Genomic DNA, 20,386 nt, shown 5'->3' on the forward strand with positions numbered 1-20,386 from the left:
ACTTAGGACACTAAAGAGGCCTTTCTACTGACTCTGAAAAACACCAAAAGAAAGATGCCCAGGGTCCCTGCTCATCTGCGAGAACGTGCCTTCGGCATGCTGCAAGGAGACATGAGGACTGCAGATGTGGCCAGGGCAAAAAATTGCAATGTCCGTACTGTGAGACACCTAAGACAGCGCTACAGGGAGACAGGACGGACAGCTGATCGTCCTCGCAGTGGCAGACCACGTGTAACAACACCTGCACAGGATCGGTACATCCGAACATCACACCTGTGGGACAGGTACAGGATGGCAACAACAGCTGCCCGAGTTACACCAGGAATGCACAATCCCTCCATCAGTGCTCAGACTGTCCGCAATAGGCTGAGAGGCTGGACTGAGGGCTTGTAGGCCTGTTGTAAGGCAGGTCCTCACCAGACATCACCAGCAACAACGTCGCATATGGGCACAAACCCACCGTCGCTGGACCAGACAGGACTGGCAAAAAGTGCTCTTCACTGACGAGTCAAGGTTTTGTCTCACCAGGGGTGATGGTCGGATTTGCGTTTATCGTCGAAGGAATGAGCGTTACACCGAGGCCTGTACTCTGGAGCGGGATCGATTTGGAGGTGGAGGGTCCGTCATGGTCTGGGGCGGTGTGTCACAGCATCATCGGACTGAGCTTGTTGTCATTGCAGGCAATCTCAACGCTGTGCGTTACAGGGAAGACATCATCCTCCCTCATGTGGGACCCTTCCTGCAGGCTCATCCTGACATGACCCTCCAGCATGACAATGCCACCAGCCATACTGCTCGTTCTGTGCGTGATTTCCTGCAAGACAGGAATGTCAGTGTTCTGCCATGGCCAGCGAAGAGCCCGGATGTTAATCCAATTGAGCACGTCTGGGACCTGTTGGATCAGAGGGTGAGGGCTAGGGCCATTCCCCCCCAGAAATGTCCGGGAACTTGCAGGTGCCTTGGTGGAAGAGTGGGGTAACATCTCACAGCAAGAACTGGCAAATCTGGTGCAGTCCACGAGGAAGAGATGCACTGCAGTACTTAATGCAGCTGGTGGCCACACCAGATACTGACCGTTACTTTTGATTTTGACCCCCCCCCCCCCTTTGTTAAGGGACACATTATTCAATTTATGTTAGTCACGTGTCTGTGGAACTTGTTCAGTTTATGTCTCAGTTGTTGAATCTTGTGATGTTCATACAAATATTTACACATGTTAAGTTTGCTGAAAATAAATAAAACGCAGTTGACAGTGAGAGGACGTTTCTTTTTTTTTTTGCTGAGTTTATGTAGCTATCAAATCATCCAAATCCCCATGAGCCAATAGGAACGTTTAGATGATGATTGTGATCCCGCCCTTTAAGATCAAAGAGTTCCTCCCTCTACCTCTCTCTCCATCCCCCAAAAGAAAACCCTGGGAAGTGTGTATGTATGGGTGTGTAAACACTGTTGTTTTTATTCTTACCAGCATCATCATCATCATCATCATCATCATCATCGTGACAAACACAACAAGGTTGTTAGTTAAGGCATGTGCATAGCAGTCAGAGCTGTGCTTTAAACCAGAGTAGAAAACACAAATACAGGAACTACTATGTCCACAGTCAAGCGCTACCCCCTTTTCTCAGAGATAGAAAGAGGACTCGTCCAAACAGGTTATATCCATCTAGAGCCATCTTTCTATCTCTTTCTCTTTCTCTACTGGTGGTCCATGGGGCCAACCCTGTTCTAGAATCAACATCTGTTCTAGAATAACCCCTGTTCTAGAACCAACATCTGTTCTAGAATCCACATCTGTTCTAGAATCAACCCCATGTTCTAGAATCAACCCCATGTTCTAGAATCAACCCCATGTTCTAGAATCCACCCCATGTTCTAGAATGTTCTAGAATCCAACCCTGTTCTAGAATCCACCCATGTTGTCAACTGGGGTTTTGCAGGTACAGGGGGTTAGTTTCAGGGGACTGAGGGGTACAGGGGGTTATGTCAGGCGGTGTGAGCGTCTCCGTTGGGGCTGAAGTAGTACCTAACAGGGGGTCCAGGAAGGTCCTCATCTCCGTCGGACTCTGGAGCGAAGGACACGGTCAGGTCAACATAGCGACGGTCTACAGACGGCTTGATCAACTTGTGCATCCTGGGGGAGGAGGGGAGTGGGGGGGAGGAGAGGGAGACGGGTGGAGGAGAGGGAGGGAGGAGACGGAGTATAGAGGAAGGGAGAGAGGGAGGAGAGGGGGGATAGAGGGAGGAGAGGAAGGGAGGAGACGGAGTATAGAGGAAGGGAGAGAGGGAGGAGAGGGGGGATAGAGGGAGGAGAGGAAGGGAGAGGGTGTGCGGGGGAGAGAGAGACTCAGATTCGCAGTGATTCAGGAGGACACAGTGTGTGTGTGTGTGTGTGCGTGTGTGTGTGTGTGTGTGTGTGTGTGTGTGTGTGCAGTGCCTTACGTTAGTTTAAGTCTCTTGTTGTGTCCTGGCATCACAGGAACATAGAGCATCTTCACTCCATGGACCACCATGGTAGGTTCTATTCCATACTTCTCCTGTAGGACAACACAGTCAACACTATATATTAACCACCATGGTAGGTTCTATTCCATACTTCTCCTGTAATACAACACAGTCAACACTATATATTAACCACCATGGTAGGTTCTATTCCATACTTCTCCTGTAGCACAACACAGTCAACACTATATATTAACCACCATGGTAGGTTCTATTCCATAATTCTCCTGTAATACAACACAGTCAACACTATATATTAACCACCATGGTAGGTTCTATTCCATACTTCTCCTGTAGCACAACACAGTCAACACTATATATTAACCACCATGGTAGGTTCTATTCCATACTTCTCCTGTAGCACAACACAGTCAACACTATATATTAACCACCATGGTAGGTTCTATTCCATACTTCTCCTGTAATACAACACAGTCAACACTATATATTAACCACCATGGTAGGTTCTATTCCATACTTCTCCTGTAGCACAACACAGTCAACACTATATATTAACCACCATGGTAGGTTCTATTCCATACTTCTCCTGTAGCACAACACAGTCAACACTATATATTAACCACCATGGTAGGTTCTATTCCATACTTCTCCTGTAGCACAACACAGTCAACACTATATATTAACCACCATGGTAGGTTCTATTCCATACTTCTCCTGTAATACAACACAGTCAACACTATATATTAACCACCATGGTAGGTTCTATTCCATACTTATCCTGTAGGACAACACAGTCAACACTATATATTAACCACCATGGTAGGTTCTATTCCATACTTCTCCTGTAGTACAACACAGTCAACACTATATATTAACCACCATGGTAGGTTCTATTCCATACTTCTCCTGTAGTACAACACAGTCAACACTATATATTAACCACCATGGTAGGTTCTATTCCATACTTCTCCTGTAACACAACACAGTCAACACTATATATTAACCACCATGGTAGGTTCTATTCCATACTTCTCCTGTAACACAACACAGTCAACACTATATATATTAACCACCATGGTAGGTTCTATTCCATACTTCTCCTGTAATACAACACAGTCAACACTATATATTAACCACCATGGTAGGTTCTATTCCATACTTCTCCTGTAATACAGTCAACACTATATATTAACCACCATGGTAGGTTCTATTCCATACTTCTCCTGTAATACAACACAGTCAACACTATATATTAACCACCATGGTAGGTTCTATTCCATACTTCTCCTGTAATACAACACAGTCAACACTATATATTAACCACCATGGTAGGTTCTATTCCATACTTCTCCTGTAGCACAACACAGTCAACACTATATATTAACCACCATGGTAGGTTCTATTCCATACTTCTCCTGTAATACATCACAGTCAACACTATATATTAACCACCATGGTAGGTTCTATTCCATACTTCTCCTGTAATACAACACAGTCAACACTATATATTAACCACCATGGTAGGTTCTATTCCATACTTCTCCTGTAGGACAACACAGTCAACACTATATATTAACCACCATGGTAGGTTCTATTCCATACTTCTCCTGTAATACAACACAGTCAACACTATATATTAACCACCATGGTAGGTTCTATTCCATACTTCTCCTGTAGCACAACACAGTCAACACTATATATATTAACCACCATGGTAGGTTCTATTCCATAATTCTCCTGTAATACAACACAGTCAACACTATATATTAACCACCATGGTAGGTTCTATTCCATACTTCTCCTGTAGCACAACACAGTCAACACTATATATTAACCACCATGGTAGGTTCTATTCCATACTTCTCCTGTAGGACAACACAGTCAACACTATATATTAACCACCATGGTAGGTTCTATTCCATACTTCTCCTGTAATACAACACAGTCAACACTATATATTAACCACCATGGTAGGTTCTATTCCATACTTCTCCTGTAATACAACACAGTCAACACTATATATTAACCACCATGGTAGGTTCTATTCCAGACTTCTCCTGTAATACAACACAGTCAACACTATATATTAACCCCCATGGTAGGTTCTATTCCATACTTCTCCTGTAATACAACACAGTCAACACTATATATTAACCACCATGGTAGGTTCTATTCCATACTTCTCCTGTAGCACAACACAGTCAACACTATATATTAACCACCATGGTAGGTTCTATTCCAGACTTCTCCTGTAATACAACACAGTCAACACTATATATTAACCACCATGGTAGGTTCTATTCCATACTTCTCCTGTAATACAACACAGTCAACACTATATATTAACCACCATGGTAGGTTCTATTCCATACTTCTCCTGTAGCACAACACAGTCAACACTATATATTAACCACCATGGTAGGTTCTATTCCAGACTTCTCCTGTAATACAACACAGTCAACACTATATATTAACCACCATGGTAGGTTCTATTCCATACTTCTCCTGTAATACAACACAGTCAACACTATATATTAACCACCATGGTAGGTTCTATTCCAGACTTCTCCTGTAATACAACACAGTCAACACTATATATTAACCACCATGGTAGGTTCTATTCCATACTTCTCCTGTAATACAACACAGTCAACACTATATATTAACCCCCATGGTAGGTTCTATTCCAGACTTCTCCTGTAATACAACACAGTCAACACTATATATTAACCACCATGGTAGGTTCTATTCCATACTTCTCCTGTAATACAACACAGTCAACACTATATATATTAACCACCATGGTAGGTTCTATTCCATACTTCTCCTGTAATACAGTCAACACTATATATTAACCACCATGGTAGGTTCTATTCCATACTTCTCCTGTAGCACAACACAGTCAACACTATATATTAACCACCATGGTAGGTTCTATTCCATACTTCTCCTGTAATACAACACAGTCAACACTATATATTAACCACCATGGTAGGTTCTATTCCATACTTCTCCTGTAATACAACACAGTCAACACTATATATTAACCACCATGGTAGGTTCTATTCCATACTTCTCCTGTAATACAACACAGTCAACACTATATATTAACCACCATGGTAGGTTCTATTCCATACTTCTCCTGTAGGACAACACAGTCAACACTATATATTAACCACCATGGTAGGTTCTATTCCATACTTCTCCTGTAATACAACACAGTCAACACTATATATTAACCCCCATGGTAGGTTCTATTCCATACTTCTCCTGTAATACAACACAGTCAACACTATATATTAACCACCATGGTAGGTTCTATTCCATACTTCTCCTGTAGGACAACACAGTCAACACTATATATTAACCACCATGGTAGGTTCTATTCCATACTTCTCCTGTAGTACAACACAGTCAACACTATATATTAACCACCATGGTAGGTTCTATTCCATACTTCTCCTGTAGTACAACACAGTCAACACTATATATTAACCACCATGGTAGGTTCTATTCCATACTTCTCCTGTAGCACAACACAGTCAACACTATATATTAACCACCATGGTAGGTTCTATTCCATACTTCTCCTGTAATACAACACAGTCAACACTATATATTAACCACCATGGTAGGTTCTATTCCATACTTCTCCTGTAGCACAACACAGTCAACACTATATATTAACCACCATGGTAGGTTCTATTCCATACTTCTCCTGTAGCACAACACAGTCAACACTATATATTAACCACCATGGTAGGTTCTATTCCATACTTCTCCTGTAGCACAACACAGTCAACACTATATATTAACCACCATGGTAGGTTCTATTCCATACTTCTCCTGTAATACAACACAGTCAACACTATATATTAACCACCATGGTAGGTTCTATTCCATACTTCTCCTGTAATACAACACAGTCAACACTATATATTAACCACCATGGTAGGTTCTATTCCATACTTCTCCTGTAGCACAACACAGTCAACACTATATATTAACCACCATGGTAGGTTCTATTCCATACTTCTCCTGTAGCACAACACAGTCAACACTATATATTAACCACCATGGTAGGTTCTATTCCATACTTCTCCTGTAGCACAACACAGTCAACACTATATATTAACCACCATGGTAGGTTCTATTCCATACTCCTCCTGTAGCACAACACAGTCAACACTATATATTAACCACCATGGTAGGTTCTATTCCATACTCCTCCTGTAGCACAACACAGTCAACACTATATATTAACCACCATGGTAGGTTCTATTCCATACTTCTCCTGTAGAACAACACAGTCAACACTATATATTAACCACCATGGTAGGTTCTATTCCATACTTCTCCTGTAGCACAACACAGTCAACACTATATATATTAACCACCATGGTAGGTTCTATTCCATACTTCCCCTGTAATACAACACAGTCAACACTATATATTAACCACCATGGTATGTTCTATTCCAGACTTCTCCTGTAGCACAACACAGTCAACACTATATATTAACCACCATGGTAGGTTCTATTCCATACTTCTCCTGTAATACAACACAGTCAACACTATATATTAACCACCATGGTAGGTTCTATTCCATACTTCTCCTGTAATACAACACAGTCAACACTATATATTAACCACCATGGTAGGTTCTATTCCATACTTCTCCTGTAGAACAACACAGTCAACACTATATATTAACCACCATGGTAGGTTCTATTCCATACTTCTCCTGTAATACAACACAGTCAACACTATATATTAACCACCATGGTAGGTTTTATTCCATACTTCTCCTGTAATACAACACAGTCAACACTATATATTAACCACCATGGTAGGTTCTATTCCATACTTCTCCTGTAATACAACACAGTCAACACTATATATTAACCACCATGGTAGGTTCTATTCCATACTTCTCCTGTAATACAACACAGTCAACACTATATATTAACCACCATGGTAGGTTTTATTCCATACTTCTCCTGTAATACAACACAGTCAACACTATATATTAACCACCATGGTAGGTTTTATTCCATACTTCTCCTGTAGCACAACACAGTCAACACTATATATTAACCCACCGTGGTAGGTTCTATTCCATACTTCTCCTGTAATACAACACAGTCAACACTATATATTAACCACCATGGTAGGTTCTATTCCATACTTCTCCTGTAATACAACACAGTCAACACTATATATTAACCACCATGGTAGGTTCTATTCCATACTTCTCCTGTAATACAACACAGTCAACACTATATATTAACCACCATGGTAGGTTCTATTCCATACTTCTCCTGTAGCACAACACAGTCAACACTATATATTAACCACCATGGTAGGTTCTATTCCATACTTCTCCTGTAATACAACACAGTCAACACTATATATTAACCACCATGGTAGGTTCTATTCCATACTTCTCCTGTAGCACAACACAGTCAACACTATATATTAACCACCATGGTAGGTTCTATTCCATACTTCTCCTGTAACACAGTCAACACCATATATTAACCACCATGGTAGGTTCTATTCCATACTTCTCCTGTAGCACAACACAGTCAACACTATATATTAACCACTATCGTAGGTTCTATTCCATACTTCTCCTGTAATACAACACAGTCAACACTATATATTAACCACCATGGTAGGTTCTATTCCATACTTCTCCTGTAGCACAACACAGTCAACACTATATATTAACCACCATGGTAGGTTCTATTCCATACTTCTCCTGTAGCACAACACAGTCAACACTATATATTAACCACCATGGTAGGTTCTATTCCATACTTCTCCTGTAGCACAACACAGTCAACACTATATATTAACCACCATGGTAGGTTCTATTCCATACTTCTCCTGTAACACAACACAGTCAACACTATATATATTAACCACCATGGTAGGTTCTATTCCATACTTCTCCTGTAATACAACACAGTCAACACTATATATTAACCACCATGGTAGGTTCTATTCCATACTTCTCCTGTAGCACAACACAGTCAACACTATATATTAACCACCATGGTAGGTTCTATTCCATACTTCTCCTGTAATACATCACAGTCAACACTATATATTAACCACCATGGTAGGTTCTATTCCATACTTCTCCTGTAATACAACACAGTCAACACTATATATTAACCACCATGGTAGGTTCTATTCCATACTTCTCCTGTAGGACAACACAGTCAACACTATATATTAACCACCATGGTAGGTTCTATTCCATACTTCTCCTGTAGTACAACACAGTCAACACTATATATTAACCACCATGGTAGGTTCTATTCCATACTTCTCCTGTAGTACAACACAGTCAACACTATATATATTAACCACCATGGTAGGTTCTATTCCATACTTCTCCTGTAGCACAACACAGTCAACACTATATATTAACCACCATGGTAGGTTCTATTCCATACTTCTCCTGTAGCACAATACAGTCAACACTATATATTAACCACCATGGTAGGTTCTATTCCATACTTCTCCTGTAGGACAACACAGTAAACACTATATATTAACCACCATGGTAGGTTCTATTCCATACTTCTCCTGTAATACAACACAGTCAACACTATATATTAACCACCATGGTAGGTTCTATTCCATACTTCTCATGTAGCACAACACAGTCAACACTATATATTAACCACCATGGTAGGTTCTATTCCATACTTCTCCTATAGGACAACACAGTCAACACTATATATTAACCACCATGGTAGGTTCTATTCCAGACTTCTCCTGTAATACAACATTTTTACATTTTTGTCATTTAGCAGACGCTCTTATCCAGAGCGACTTACAGTTAGTGAATACATATATTTATTTATTTTATACTGGCCCCCCGTGGGAATCGAACCCACAACCCTGGCGTTGCAAACGCCATGCTCTATCAACTGAGCTACATCCCTGCCGGCCATTCCATCCCCTACCCTGGACGACGCTGGGCCAATTGTGCGCCGCCCCATGGGGTCTCCCGGTCGCGGCCGGCTACGACAGAGCCTGGATTCGAACCAGGATCTCTAGTGGCACAGTTAGCACTGCGATGCAGCACCTTAGACCACTGCGCCACTCAGGAGTACACAGTCAACACTACACAGTCAACACTACAGTCTCACCAATTATCACAAAACGATATGGTCAGTAGATGTGTGAGACTATCAATCCCTTGACACAGAGTGAATGAACATAGTAATGGATGTGTCTCACCCGCACTGCGTTGATGAAGTCGGAGAGAGAGAAGTGTTGGTGACCACACACATCCCAGCGGTCCCAGATAGAGAAAGATATGTTTTCCCTGAGGAGGAGAACACACAGATAGGACTCAGCACACACACACACAGAGAGACAGAGAGAGACAGAGAGATGTTGGTGACCACACACAGCCCAGCGGTCCCAGATAGAGAAAGAGATGTATTTTCTGTCTGTACGTGTGTGTGTGTGTGTGTGTGTGTGTGTGTTTGTGTTTGTATATGTGTCTATGTACTGGTGTGTGTTTGTATGTATGTCTATGTACAGGTGTGTATGTGTGTGTGTGTGTCTATGTACAGGTGTGTGTCTGTCTCCTACCTGATCTGTGTTCTCTTGACAGGTGCAGCCTCGGTGAGGACCATGACAGGAATGGCCAGGTTGAAGAAACAGTTGTTGAACGACTCAAACCCGTATCCCCCAACCACCTTCACCAGCTCCAACGACACCTGGAGAGCACAGCACAACCGCTCACTGACGACTCGCTGACGACTCACTGACGACTCGCTGACGACTCGCTGACGACTCGCTGATGACTCACTGACCACTCGCTGACCACTCACTGACGACTCGCTGACGACTCACTGACGACTCGCTGACGACTCGCTGACCGCTCACTGACGACTCGCTGACGACTCACTGACGACTCGCTGACGACTCGCTGACGACTCGCTGACGACTCGCTGACGACTCACTGACCACTCGCTGACGACTCGCTGACGACTCGCTGACGACTCGCTGACCGCTCACTGACCGCTCACTGACGACTCGCTGACGACTCGCTGACGACTCGCTGACGACTCGCTGACGACTCGCTGACGACTCACTGACCACTCACTGACGACACGCTGACCACTCGCTGACCACTCACTGACGACTCACTTCAACAGCCGAAAATATACAGCACCGAATCCACTGGTATGTTCTATTTAGTTCTGTGACTGAATCAGACAAGCAGATTCCGTAACCAATTCAAAACCCCCAAAAAGAAGAGATCCAAGGTGTTAAAGAACCTATTGAACTGATAAACGTACATCATCTGATTCAGTCAATCCACCATCTAGAAACATTTACTACCAGTCTGATAAGATACTGAACAGAGAAATAGAGTGTACTCCTGTTGATCTGATTCAGTCATTTCTACCAAATAGTGCCTTCAGAAAGTATTCAGACCCCTTGACTTATTCCACATTCTGTTGTGTTACAGCCTGAATTCAAAATGGATTTAAATATATGTTTTTTTCTCACCCATTTACACACAATACCCCATAATGACAAAGTGAAAACATGTTAAATACAGAAATATCTCATTTACATAAGTATTCACACCCCTGAGTCAATACATGTTAGAATCACCTTTGGCAGCGATTACAGCTGTGAGTCTTTCTGGGGAAAGTCTCTTAAGAGCATTGCACACCTGGATTGTACAATATTTGCACATTATCAAACTCTATCAAGTTGGTTGTGGATCATTGCTAGACAGCCATTTTCAAGTCTTGCCATATATTTTCAAGCAGATTTAAGTCAAAACTGTAACTAGGCCACTCAGGAACATTCAATGTTGTCTTGTTAAGCAACTCCAGTTTATATTTGGCCTTGTGTTGTAGGTTATTGTCCTGCTGAAAGGTGAATTCCTCTCCCAGTGTCTGGTGGAAAGCAGACTGAAACAGGTTTTCCTCTAGGATTTTGCATGTGCTTAGCTCCATTCCATTTGTTTTTGTAAAAAAAAAACTCCCTAGTCCTTGCCGATGACAAGCATACCCATAACATGATGCAGCCACCACCATGCTTGAAAATATGGAGAGTGGTACTCAGTGATGTGTTGGATTTGCCCCAAACATAACGCTTTGTATTCAGGACATAAAGTTAAGTTCTTACTTTAGTGTCTTATTGCAAACAGGATGCATGTTTTGGATTGTTTAAATTCTGTACAGGATTCCTTCTTTTCACGCTGTCATTTAGGTTAGTATTGTGGAGTAACTACAATGTTGTTGATCCACCCTCAGTTTTCTACTATCACAGCCATTAAACTCTGTAACTGTTTTAAAGTCACCATTGGCCTCATGGTGAAATCCCTGAGCGGTTTCCTTCCTCTCCGGCAACTGAGTTAGGAAGGACGCCTGTATCTTTGTAGTGACTGGGTGTATTGATACACCATCCAAAGTGTAATTAATAACTTCACCATGCTCAAAGGGATATTCAATGTCAGCTTTTTTATTTTTACCCATATACCAATAGGTGCCCTTCTTTGCGAGGCATTGGAAAACCTCCCTGATCTTTGTGGTTGAATCTGTGTTTGAAATTCACTGCTCAACTGAGGGACCTTACAGATAATTGTATGTGTGGGGTACAAAGATGAGGTAGTCATTCAAAACTCATGTTAAACACTATTGTCCACGCAATAGTGCATGGACTCACTATTGAGTGAGTCAATGCAACTTATTATGTGACGTGTTAAGCACATTTTTACTCCTGAAATGATTTAGGCTTGCCATAACAAAGGGGTTGAATACTTATTGACTCAAGACAATTGAGCTTTTCATTTGTAATGAATTTGTAAAAAAATTGTAAAAACATAATTCTACTTTGACATTATGGGCTATTGTGTGTTGTTGGCCAATAACACAAAATGTCAATTTAATCAATTTTAAATTCAGGCTGTAAAACATTTTTTTTTTGGGGGGGGGGGAAGTCAAGGGGTGGGAATACTTTCTGAAGGCACTGTATAAAACCATTTACTTACCAGTCGGATAAGATACAGAACAGAGAAATAGAGAGTACTCCTGTTCATCTGGGATCAGTATAATCCCCAATGATCAAGAAAATAATCTCATCTGGGTTTTTTTTTTCTTTCATGTTTTTAAGGAGTGGGACTGTCCCCACTATTTTAGTTGTTTATTGGATAGATGGAGGTAGAGAGAGGATAGATGGAGGTAGAGAGAGGATAGATGGAGGTAGAGAGAGGATAGATGGAGGTAGAGAGAGGATAGATGGAGGTAGAGAGATGATAGATGGAGGACAGAGAGGATAGATGGAGGTAGAGAGGATAGATGAGGTAGAGAGGATAGATGGAGGTAGAGAGATGATAGATGGAGGTAGAGAGATGATAGATGGAGGTAGAGAGATGATAGATGGAGGTAGAGAGATGATAGATGGAGGACAGAGAGGATAGATGGAGGTAGAGAGAAGATAGATGGAGGTAGAGAGAGGATAGATGGAGGTAGAGAGGATAGATGGAGGTAGAGAGGATAGATGGAGGACAGAGAGAATAGATGGAGGACAGAGAGAATAGATGAGGTAGAGAGAGGATAGATGGAGGTAGAGAGAGGATAGATGGAGGTAGAGAGAGGATAGATGGAGGTAGAGAGAGGATAGATGGAGGTAGAGAGAGGATAGATGAAGGTAGAGAGAGGATATATGGAGGTAGAGAGAGGATAGATGGAGGTAGAGAGGATAGATGGAGGTAGAGAGGATAGATGGAGGTAGAGAGAGGATAGATGGAGGCAGAGAGAGGATAGATGGAGGTAGAGAGAGGATAGATGGAGGTAGAGAGAGGATAGATGGAGGACAGAGGATAGATGGAGGTAGAGAGAGGATAGATGGAGGTAGAGAGAGGATAGATGGAGGTAGAGAGGATAGATGGAGGTAGATAGAGGATAGATGGAGGACAGAGAGGATAGATGGAGGTAGAGAGAGGATAGATGGAGGTAGAGAGAGGATAGATGGAGGTAGAGAGAGGATAGATGGAGGTAGAGAGAGGATAGATGGAGGTAGAGAGGATAGATGGAGGTAGAGAGGATAGATGGAGGTAGAGAGAGGATAGATGGAGGTAGAGAGAGGATAGATGGAGGTAGAGAGAGGATAGATGGAGGTAGAGAGAGGATAGATGGAGGTAGAGAGGATAGATGGAGGTAGAGAGGATAGATGGAGGTAGAGAGGATAGATGGAGGTAGAGAGGATAGATGGAGGTAGAGAGAGGATAGATGGAGGTAGAGAGAGGATAGATGGAGGTAGAGAGAGAATAGATGGAGGACAGAGAGAATAGATGGAGGTAGAGAGAGGATAGATGGAGGTAGAGAGAGGTAGAGAGAGGATAGATGGAGGTAGAGAGAGGATAGATGGAGGACAGAGAGAATAGATGGAGGACAGAGAGAATAGATGGAGGTAGAGAGAGGATAGATGGAGGTAGAGAGGATAGATGGAGGACAGAGAGAGGATAGATGGAGGTAGAGAGGATAGATGGAGGTAGAGAGAGGATAGATGGAGGTAGAGAGAGGATAGATGGAGGTAGAGAGGATAGATGGAGGTAGATAGAGGATAGATGGAGGACAGAGAGGATAGATGGAGGTAGAGAGAGGATAGATGGAGGTAGAGAGAGGATAGATGGAGGTAGAGAGAGGATAGATGGAGGTAGAGAGAGGATAGATGGAGGTAGAGAGGATAGATGGAGGTAGAGAGAGGATAGATGGAGGTAGAGAGAGGATAGATGGAGGTAGAGAGAGGATAGATGGAGGTAGAGAGAGGATAGATGGAGGTAGAGAGGATAGATGGAGGTAGAGAGAGGATAGATGGAGGTAGAGAGAGGATAGATGGAGGTAGAGAGGATAGATGGAGGTAGAGAGGGGATAGATGGAGGTAAAGAGGGGATAGATGGAGGTAGAGAGGGGATAGATGGAGGTAGAGAGAGGATAGATGGAGGTAGAGAGAGGATAGATGGAGGTAGAGAGGATAGATGGAGGTAGAGAGGGGATAGATGGAGGTAGAGAGGGGATAGATGGAGGTAGAGAGAGGATAGATGGAGGTAGAGAGAGGATAGATGGAGGACAGAGGATAGATGGAGGACAGAGAGGATAGATGGAGGTAGAGAGAGGATAGATGGAGGTAGAGAGAGGATAGATGGAGGTAGAGAGAGGATAGATGGAGGTAGAGAGAGGATAGATGGAGGTAGAGAGAGGATAGATGGAGGTAGAGAGAGGATAGATGGAGGTAGAGAGAGGATAGATGGAGGTAGAGAGGGGATAGATGGAGGTAGAGAGAGGATAGATGGAGGTAGAGAGAGGATAGATGGAGGTAGAGAGGATAGATGGAGGTAGAGAGGGGATAGATGGAGGTAGAGAGGGGATAGATGGAGGTAGAGAGAGGATAGATGGAGGTAGAGAGAGGATAGATGGAGGTAGAGAGAGGATAGATGGAGGTAGAGAGGGGATAGATGGAGGTAGAGAGAGGATAGATGGAGGTAGAGAGGATAGATGGAGGTAGAGAGGATAGATGGAGGTAGAGAGGATAGATGGAGGTAGAGAGGATAGATGGAGGTAGAGAGAGGATAGATGGAGGACAGAGGATAGATGGAGGACAGAGAGGATAGATGGAGGTAGAGAGAGGATAGATGGAGGTAGAGAGAGGATAGATGGAGGTAGAGAGAGGATAGATGGAGGACAGAGGATAGATGGAGGTAGAGAGAGGATAGATGGAGGTAGAGAGAGGATAGATGGAGGTAGAGAGAGGATAGATGGAGGTAGAGAGAGGATAGATGGAGGTAGAGAGAGGATAGATGGAGGTAGAGAGAGGATAGATGGAGGTAGAGAGAGGATAGATGGAGGTAGAGAGGATAGATGGAGGTAGAGAGGATAGATGGAGGTAGAGAGGATAGATGGAGGTAGAGAGGATAGATGGAGGTAGAGAGAGGATAGATGGAGGTAGAGAGAGGATAGATGGAGGTAGAGAGAGGATAGATGGAGGTAGAGAGAGGATAGATGGAGGTAGAGAGAGGATAGATGGAGGACAGAGAGAGGATAGATGGAGGTAGAGAGAGGATAGATGGAGGTAGAGAGAGGATAGATGGAGGTAGAGAGAGGATAGATGGAGGTAGAGAGAGGATAGATGGAGGTAGAGAGGATAGATGGAGGACAGAGAGGATAGATGGAGGACAGAGAGGATAGATGGAGGTAGACAGAGGATAGATGGAGGTAGAGAGAGAATAGATGGAGGTAGAGAGAGGATAGATGGAGGTAGAGAGAGGATAGATGGAGGTAGAGAGGATAGATGGAGGACAGAGGATAGATGGAGGTAGACAGAGGATAGATGGAGGTAGAGAGAGAATAGATGGAGGTAGAGAGAGGATAGATGGAGGTAGAGAGAGGATAGATGGAGGTAGAGAGAGGATAGATGGAGGTAGAGAGAGGATAGATGGAGGTAGAGAGAGGATAGATGGAGGTAGAGAGAGGATAGATGGAGGTAGAGAGATTAGACAGAGAGTGTGCTGAAATAGCAGTGGGCTGGATTCTAACCCAGGCTGCAGAGGCGTTCTAGATAGCAGCTTAGACCACTAACTAGACCACCGTAGACCACCCAGTAATCACCTCTGACGACCAACCCAGTAATCACCTCTGACGACCAACCCAGTAATCACCTCTGACGACCAACCCAGTAATCACCTCTGATGACCAACCCAGTAATCACCTCTGATGACCAACCCAGTAATCACCTCTGATGACCAACCCAGTAATCACCTCTGATGACCAACCCAGTAATCACCTCTGACGACCAACCCAGTAATCACCTCTGACGACCAACCCAGTAATCACCTCTGACGACCAACCCAGTAATCACCTCTGACGACCAACCCAGTAATCACCTCTGACGACCAACCCAGTAATCACCTCTGACGACCAACCCAGTAATCACCTCTGATGACCAACCCAGTAATCACCTCTGATGACCAACCCAGTAATCACCTCTGACGACCAACCCAGTAATCACCTCTGACGACCAACCTAGTAATCACCTCTGACGACCAACCCAGTAATCACCTCTGATGACCAACCCAGTAATCACCTCTGATGACCAACCCAGTAATCACCTCTGATGACCAACCCAGTAATCACCTCTGACGACCAACCCAGTAATCACCTCTGACGACCAACCCAGTAATCACCTCTGACGACCAACCCAGTAATCACCTCTGATGACCAACCCAGTAATCACCTCTGATGACCAACCCAGTAATCACCTCTGATGACCAACCCAGTAATCACCTCTGATGACCAACCCAGTAATCACCTCTGATGACCAACCCAGTAATCACCTCTGATGACCAACCCAGTAATCACCTCTGATGACCAACCCAGTAATCACCTCTGATGACCAACCCAGTAATCACCTCTGATGACCAACCCAGTAATCACCTCTGATGACCAACCCAGTAATCACCTCTGATGACCAACCCAGTAATCACCTCTGATGACCAACCCAGTAATCACCTCTGATGACCAACCCAGTAATCACCTCTGACGACCAACCTAGTAATCACCTCTGATGACCAACCCAGTAATCACCTCTGACGACCAACCCAGTAATCACCTCTGATGACCAACCCAGTAATCACCTCTGATGACCAACCCAGTAATCACCTCTGATGACCAACCCAGTAATCACCTCTGATGACCAACCCAGTAATCACCTCTGATGACCAACCCAGTAATCACCTCTGATGACCAACCCAGTAATCACCTCTGATGACCAACCCAGTAATCACCTCTGGTGACCAACCCAGTAATCACCTCTGATGACCAAACCAGTAATCACCTCTGTTGTCATGGAGTGTGTGTAACGCGTGCTCGTGTGCGGTCTCACCAGCCCGGCGACGGCTGCAGTAGCCGTGGCGATGGCGGGGATGATCTTCCCGGCGATGCGTTTGGTCTTGAGGCGGTCGGCCACCTCGATGGAGTACATCCTGGCCCTGAGGGAGGAGGCCGCAGCCACGAAGTCCATGTGACCGTTGAGGTCATCGTCCTTCTCAAACATCAGGGGAGACATCCGCAACCTCTCTGTAGCGTACACACACACACACACACACACACACACACACACACACACACACACACACACACACACACACACACACACACACACACACACACACACACACACACACACACACACACACACACACACACACACGTCAGGGTTAGGAGTGTGTCAACAGCGCCCTTCCGGCTGACTGAATGATGGGTGTGTGTTTGTGTGTACCTGGTGTAACGTGGGTCTCCGGCTGACTGAATGATGGGTGTGTGTTTGTGTGTACCTGGTGTATCGTGGGTCTCCGGCTGACTGAATGATGGGTGTGTGTTTGTGTGTACCTGGTGTAACGTGGGTCTCCGGCTGACTGAATGATGGGTGTGTGTTTGTGTGTACCTGGTGTAACGTGGGTCTCCGGCTGACTGAATGATGGGTGTGTGTTTGTGTCTACCTGGTGTATCGTGGGTCTCCGGCTGACTGAATGATGGGTGTGTGTTTGTGTGTACCTGGTGTAACGTGGGTCTCCGGCTGACTGAATGATGGGTGTGTGTTTGTGTCTACCTGGTGTATCGTGGGTCTCCGGCTGACTGAATGATGGGTGTGTGTTTGTGTGTACCTGGTGTAACGTGGGTCTCCGGCTGACTGAATGATGGGTGTGTGTTTGTGTCTACCTGGTGTATCGTGGGTCTCCGGCTGACTGAATGATGGGTGTGTGTTTGTGTGTACCTGGTGTATCGTGGGTCTCCGGCTGACTGAATGATGGGTGTGTGTTTGTGTGTACCTGGTGTGACGTGGGTCTCCGGCTGACTGAATGATGGGTGTGTGTTTGTGTGTACCTGGTGTAACGTGGGTCTCCGGCTGACTGAATGATGGGTGTGTGTTTGTGTGTACCTGGTGTAACGTGGGTCTCCGGCTGACTGAATGATGGGTGTGTGTTTGTGTGTACCTGGTGTAACGTGGGTCTCCGGCTGACTGAATGATGGGTGTGTGTTTGTGTGTACCTGGTGTATCGTGGGTCTCCGGCTGACTGAATGATGGGTGTGTGTTTGTGTGTCCCTGGTGTAACGTGGGTCTCCGGCTGACTGAATGATGGGTGTGTGTTTGTGTGTACCTGGTGTAACGTGGGTCTCCGGCTGACTGAATGATGGGTGTGTGTTTGTGTGTACCTGGTGTAACGTGGGTCTCCGGCTGACTGAATGATGGGTGTGTGTTTGTGTGTACCTGGTGTAACGTGGGTCTCCGGCTGACTGAATGATGGGTGTGTGTTTGTGTGTACCTGGTGTAACGTGGTCTGCAGTGATAGCCTCCTCTAACTGGGCGATGGCCTCCCTCTCCTCCTCGCTGCTCACTGACAGCTTCATCTGATCAGGCTTCTTCACGTTCTCATCCGTCTCAATACGCTAATCAATACATCAATACACTGTGTTAATCAAACTTCACATTCGCATCTGTCTCAATACGCTAATCAATACATCAATACACTGTGTTAATCAAACTTCACATTCTCATCTGTCTCAATACGCTAACCAGATCAATACGCTGATCAATACATCAATACACTGTATTAAATCAAACTTCACATTCTCATCTGTCTCAATACATTAATCAATACATCAATACACTGTATTAATCAAACTTCACATTCGCATCCGTCTCAATACGCTAACCAGATCAATACGCTAATCAATACATCAATATACTGTATTAATCAAACTTCACATTCTCATCTGTCTCAATACGCTAACCAGATCAATACATTAATCAATACACATCAATATATCAACAAATAAGTCAATTAATAAACCAATTTGTCAACCAATAAACAAATGTGGCAATTCATACATCCATACATCAACAAAACAACCACTAAAATCAATAAAACCACTCAATCAATCCATCAATCAAGCAGCAATATTTATCAATACATTAAGTTAATCTATCAGTACAGTCCATCAATGAATACAGTCAATCCATCCATCCATCCATAACCCAGTGTAGACCATAGTACCAGAGGTCTCCTTACCTTCTCTGCTGGCCTGTACTCTGGGACGGTCATCTCTGACAACATCCTGGACACTGCTTCCTGTGACAGATCCTGCTGACATACACAGAGGGGGTGGAGTCAATACCATTTTTAAATTCCAGTTTAATTCAGGAAGTATACTGAAAGTCCAGTTCCAATTCTCTTCAACTGATTCCAATGAATTTGGTATTGACCCCAACCCTGGACAGACAACCTAGTTACTAGTGATGGGGGTCGCTAGTTACAGATGCCCCAAAACTCCAGTATTTTTACTTCCATAGATTGTTCTCCCATCTTCTTTTTAAACACATTTACATTTGAGTCATTTAAGCAGACGCTCTTATCCAGAGTGAGCCAACATGCTTTCAGCACTTTTATGTCCCATGACTGATCAAAACGTATTTTCTCATGGCTCTCTCTTGTCCCTCTGCAGAAGACATATGTTGAGCAATATGTTTTGGAACATCGAATCTCAATAAAAAAATCACAGTATCGAATCGCAATCCATATAGAATCGTGAGAATCGCAATACATATCGTATCGGTACCTAAGTATGGTGATAATATCATATGGTATGGTGAGGTCCCTGGTAATTCATTACATATGGTATGGTGAGGTCCCTGGTAATTCATTACATATGGTATGGTGAGGTCCCTGGTAATTCAGTACATATGGTATGGTGAGGTCCCTGGTAATTCATTACATATCGTATGGTGAGGTCCCTGGTAATTCAGTACATATGGTATGGTGAGGTCCCTGGTAATTCATTACATATCGTATGGTGAGGTCCCTGGTAATTCATTA

General features: G+C 43.8%; 1 protein-coding gene and 2 long non-coding RNA genes across 4 annotated transcripts; 2 read left to right on the top strand and 1 right to left on the bottom strand.

Moving 5' to 3' along the window:
* Positions 1–1,426: 1,426 nt before the first annotated feature.
* Positions 1,427–19,657, bottom strand: LOC311121089 (ubiquitin-like modifier-activating enzyme 6; the record flags this gene model as incomplete). Its single annotated transcript, XM_084195617.1, has 7 exons — positions 1,427–2,134; positions 2,443–2,537; positions 9,724–9,811; positions 10,084–10,211; positions 17,395–17,588; positions 18,836–18,959; positions 19,583–19,657. Coding segments are annotated over 7 exons (852 nt in total), but the record flags the coding sequence as incomplete, so codon positions are not given.
* On the top strand, positions 5,296–7,230 carry LOC311121090. Of its 2 annotated transcripts, XR_014612233.1 has the most exons (4): positions 5,296–5,778; positions 5,971–6,418; positions 6,997–7,124; positions 7,189–7,230. It is a non-coding gene; the product is annotated as an uncharacterized lncRNA (long non-coding RNA). The 2 variants fall into 2 exon arrangements; XR_014612234.1 differs by lacking the exons at positions 6,997–7,124; positions 7,189–7,230 and having other exon boundaries at positions 5,296–5,586; positions 5,651–5,778; positions 5,971–6,612.
* On the top strand, positions 8,408–8,901 carry LOC311121092. The gene is made up of 3 exons (XR_014612235.1): positions 8,408–8,466; positions 8,595–8,658; positions 8,853–8,901. It is a non-coding gene; the product is annotated as an uncharacterized lncRNA (long non-coding RNA).
* Positions 19,658–20,386: the final 729 nt, after the last annotated feature.

Source organism: Coregonus lavaretus (assembly GCF_964263955.1).
Source record: "Coregonus lavaretus genome assembly, contig: HAP1_SCAFFOLD_3501, whole genome shotgun sequence".
Lineage (NCBI taxonomy): Eukaryota > Metazoa > Chordata > Actinopteri > Salmoniformes > Salmonidae > Coregonus > Coregonus lavaretus.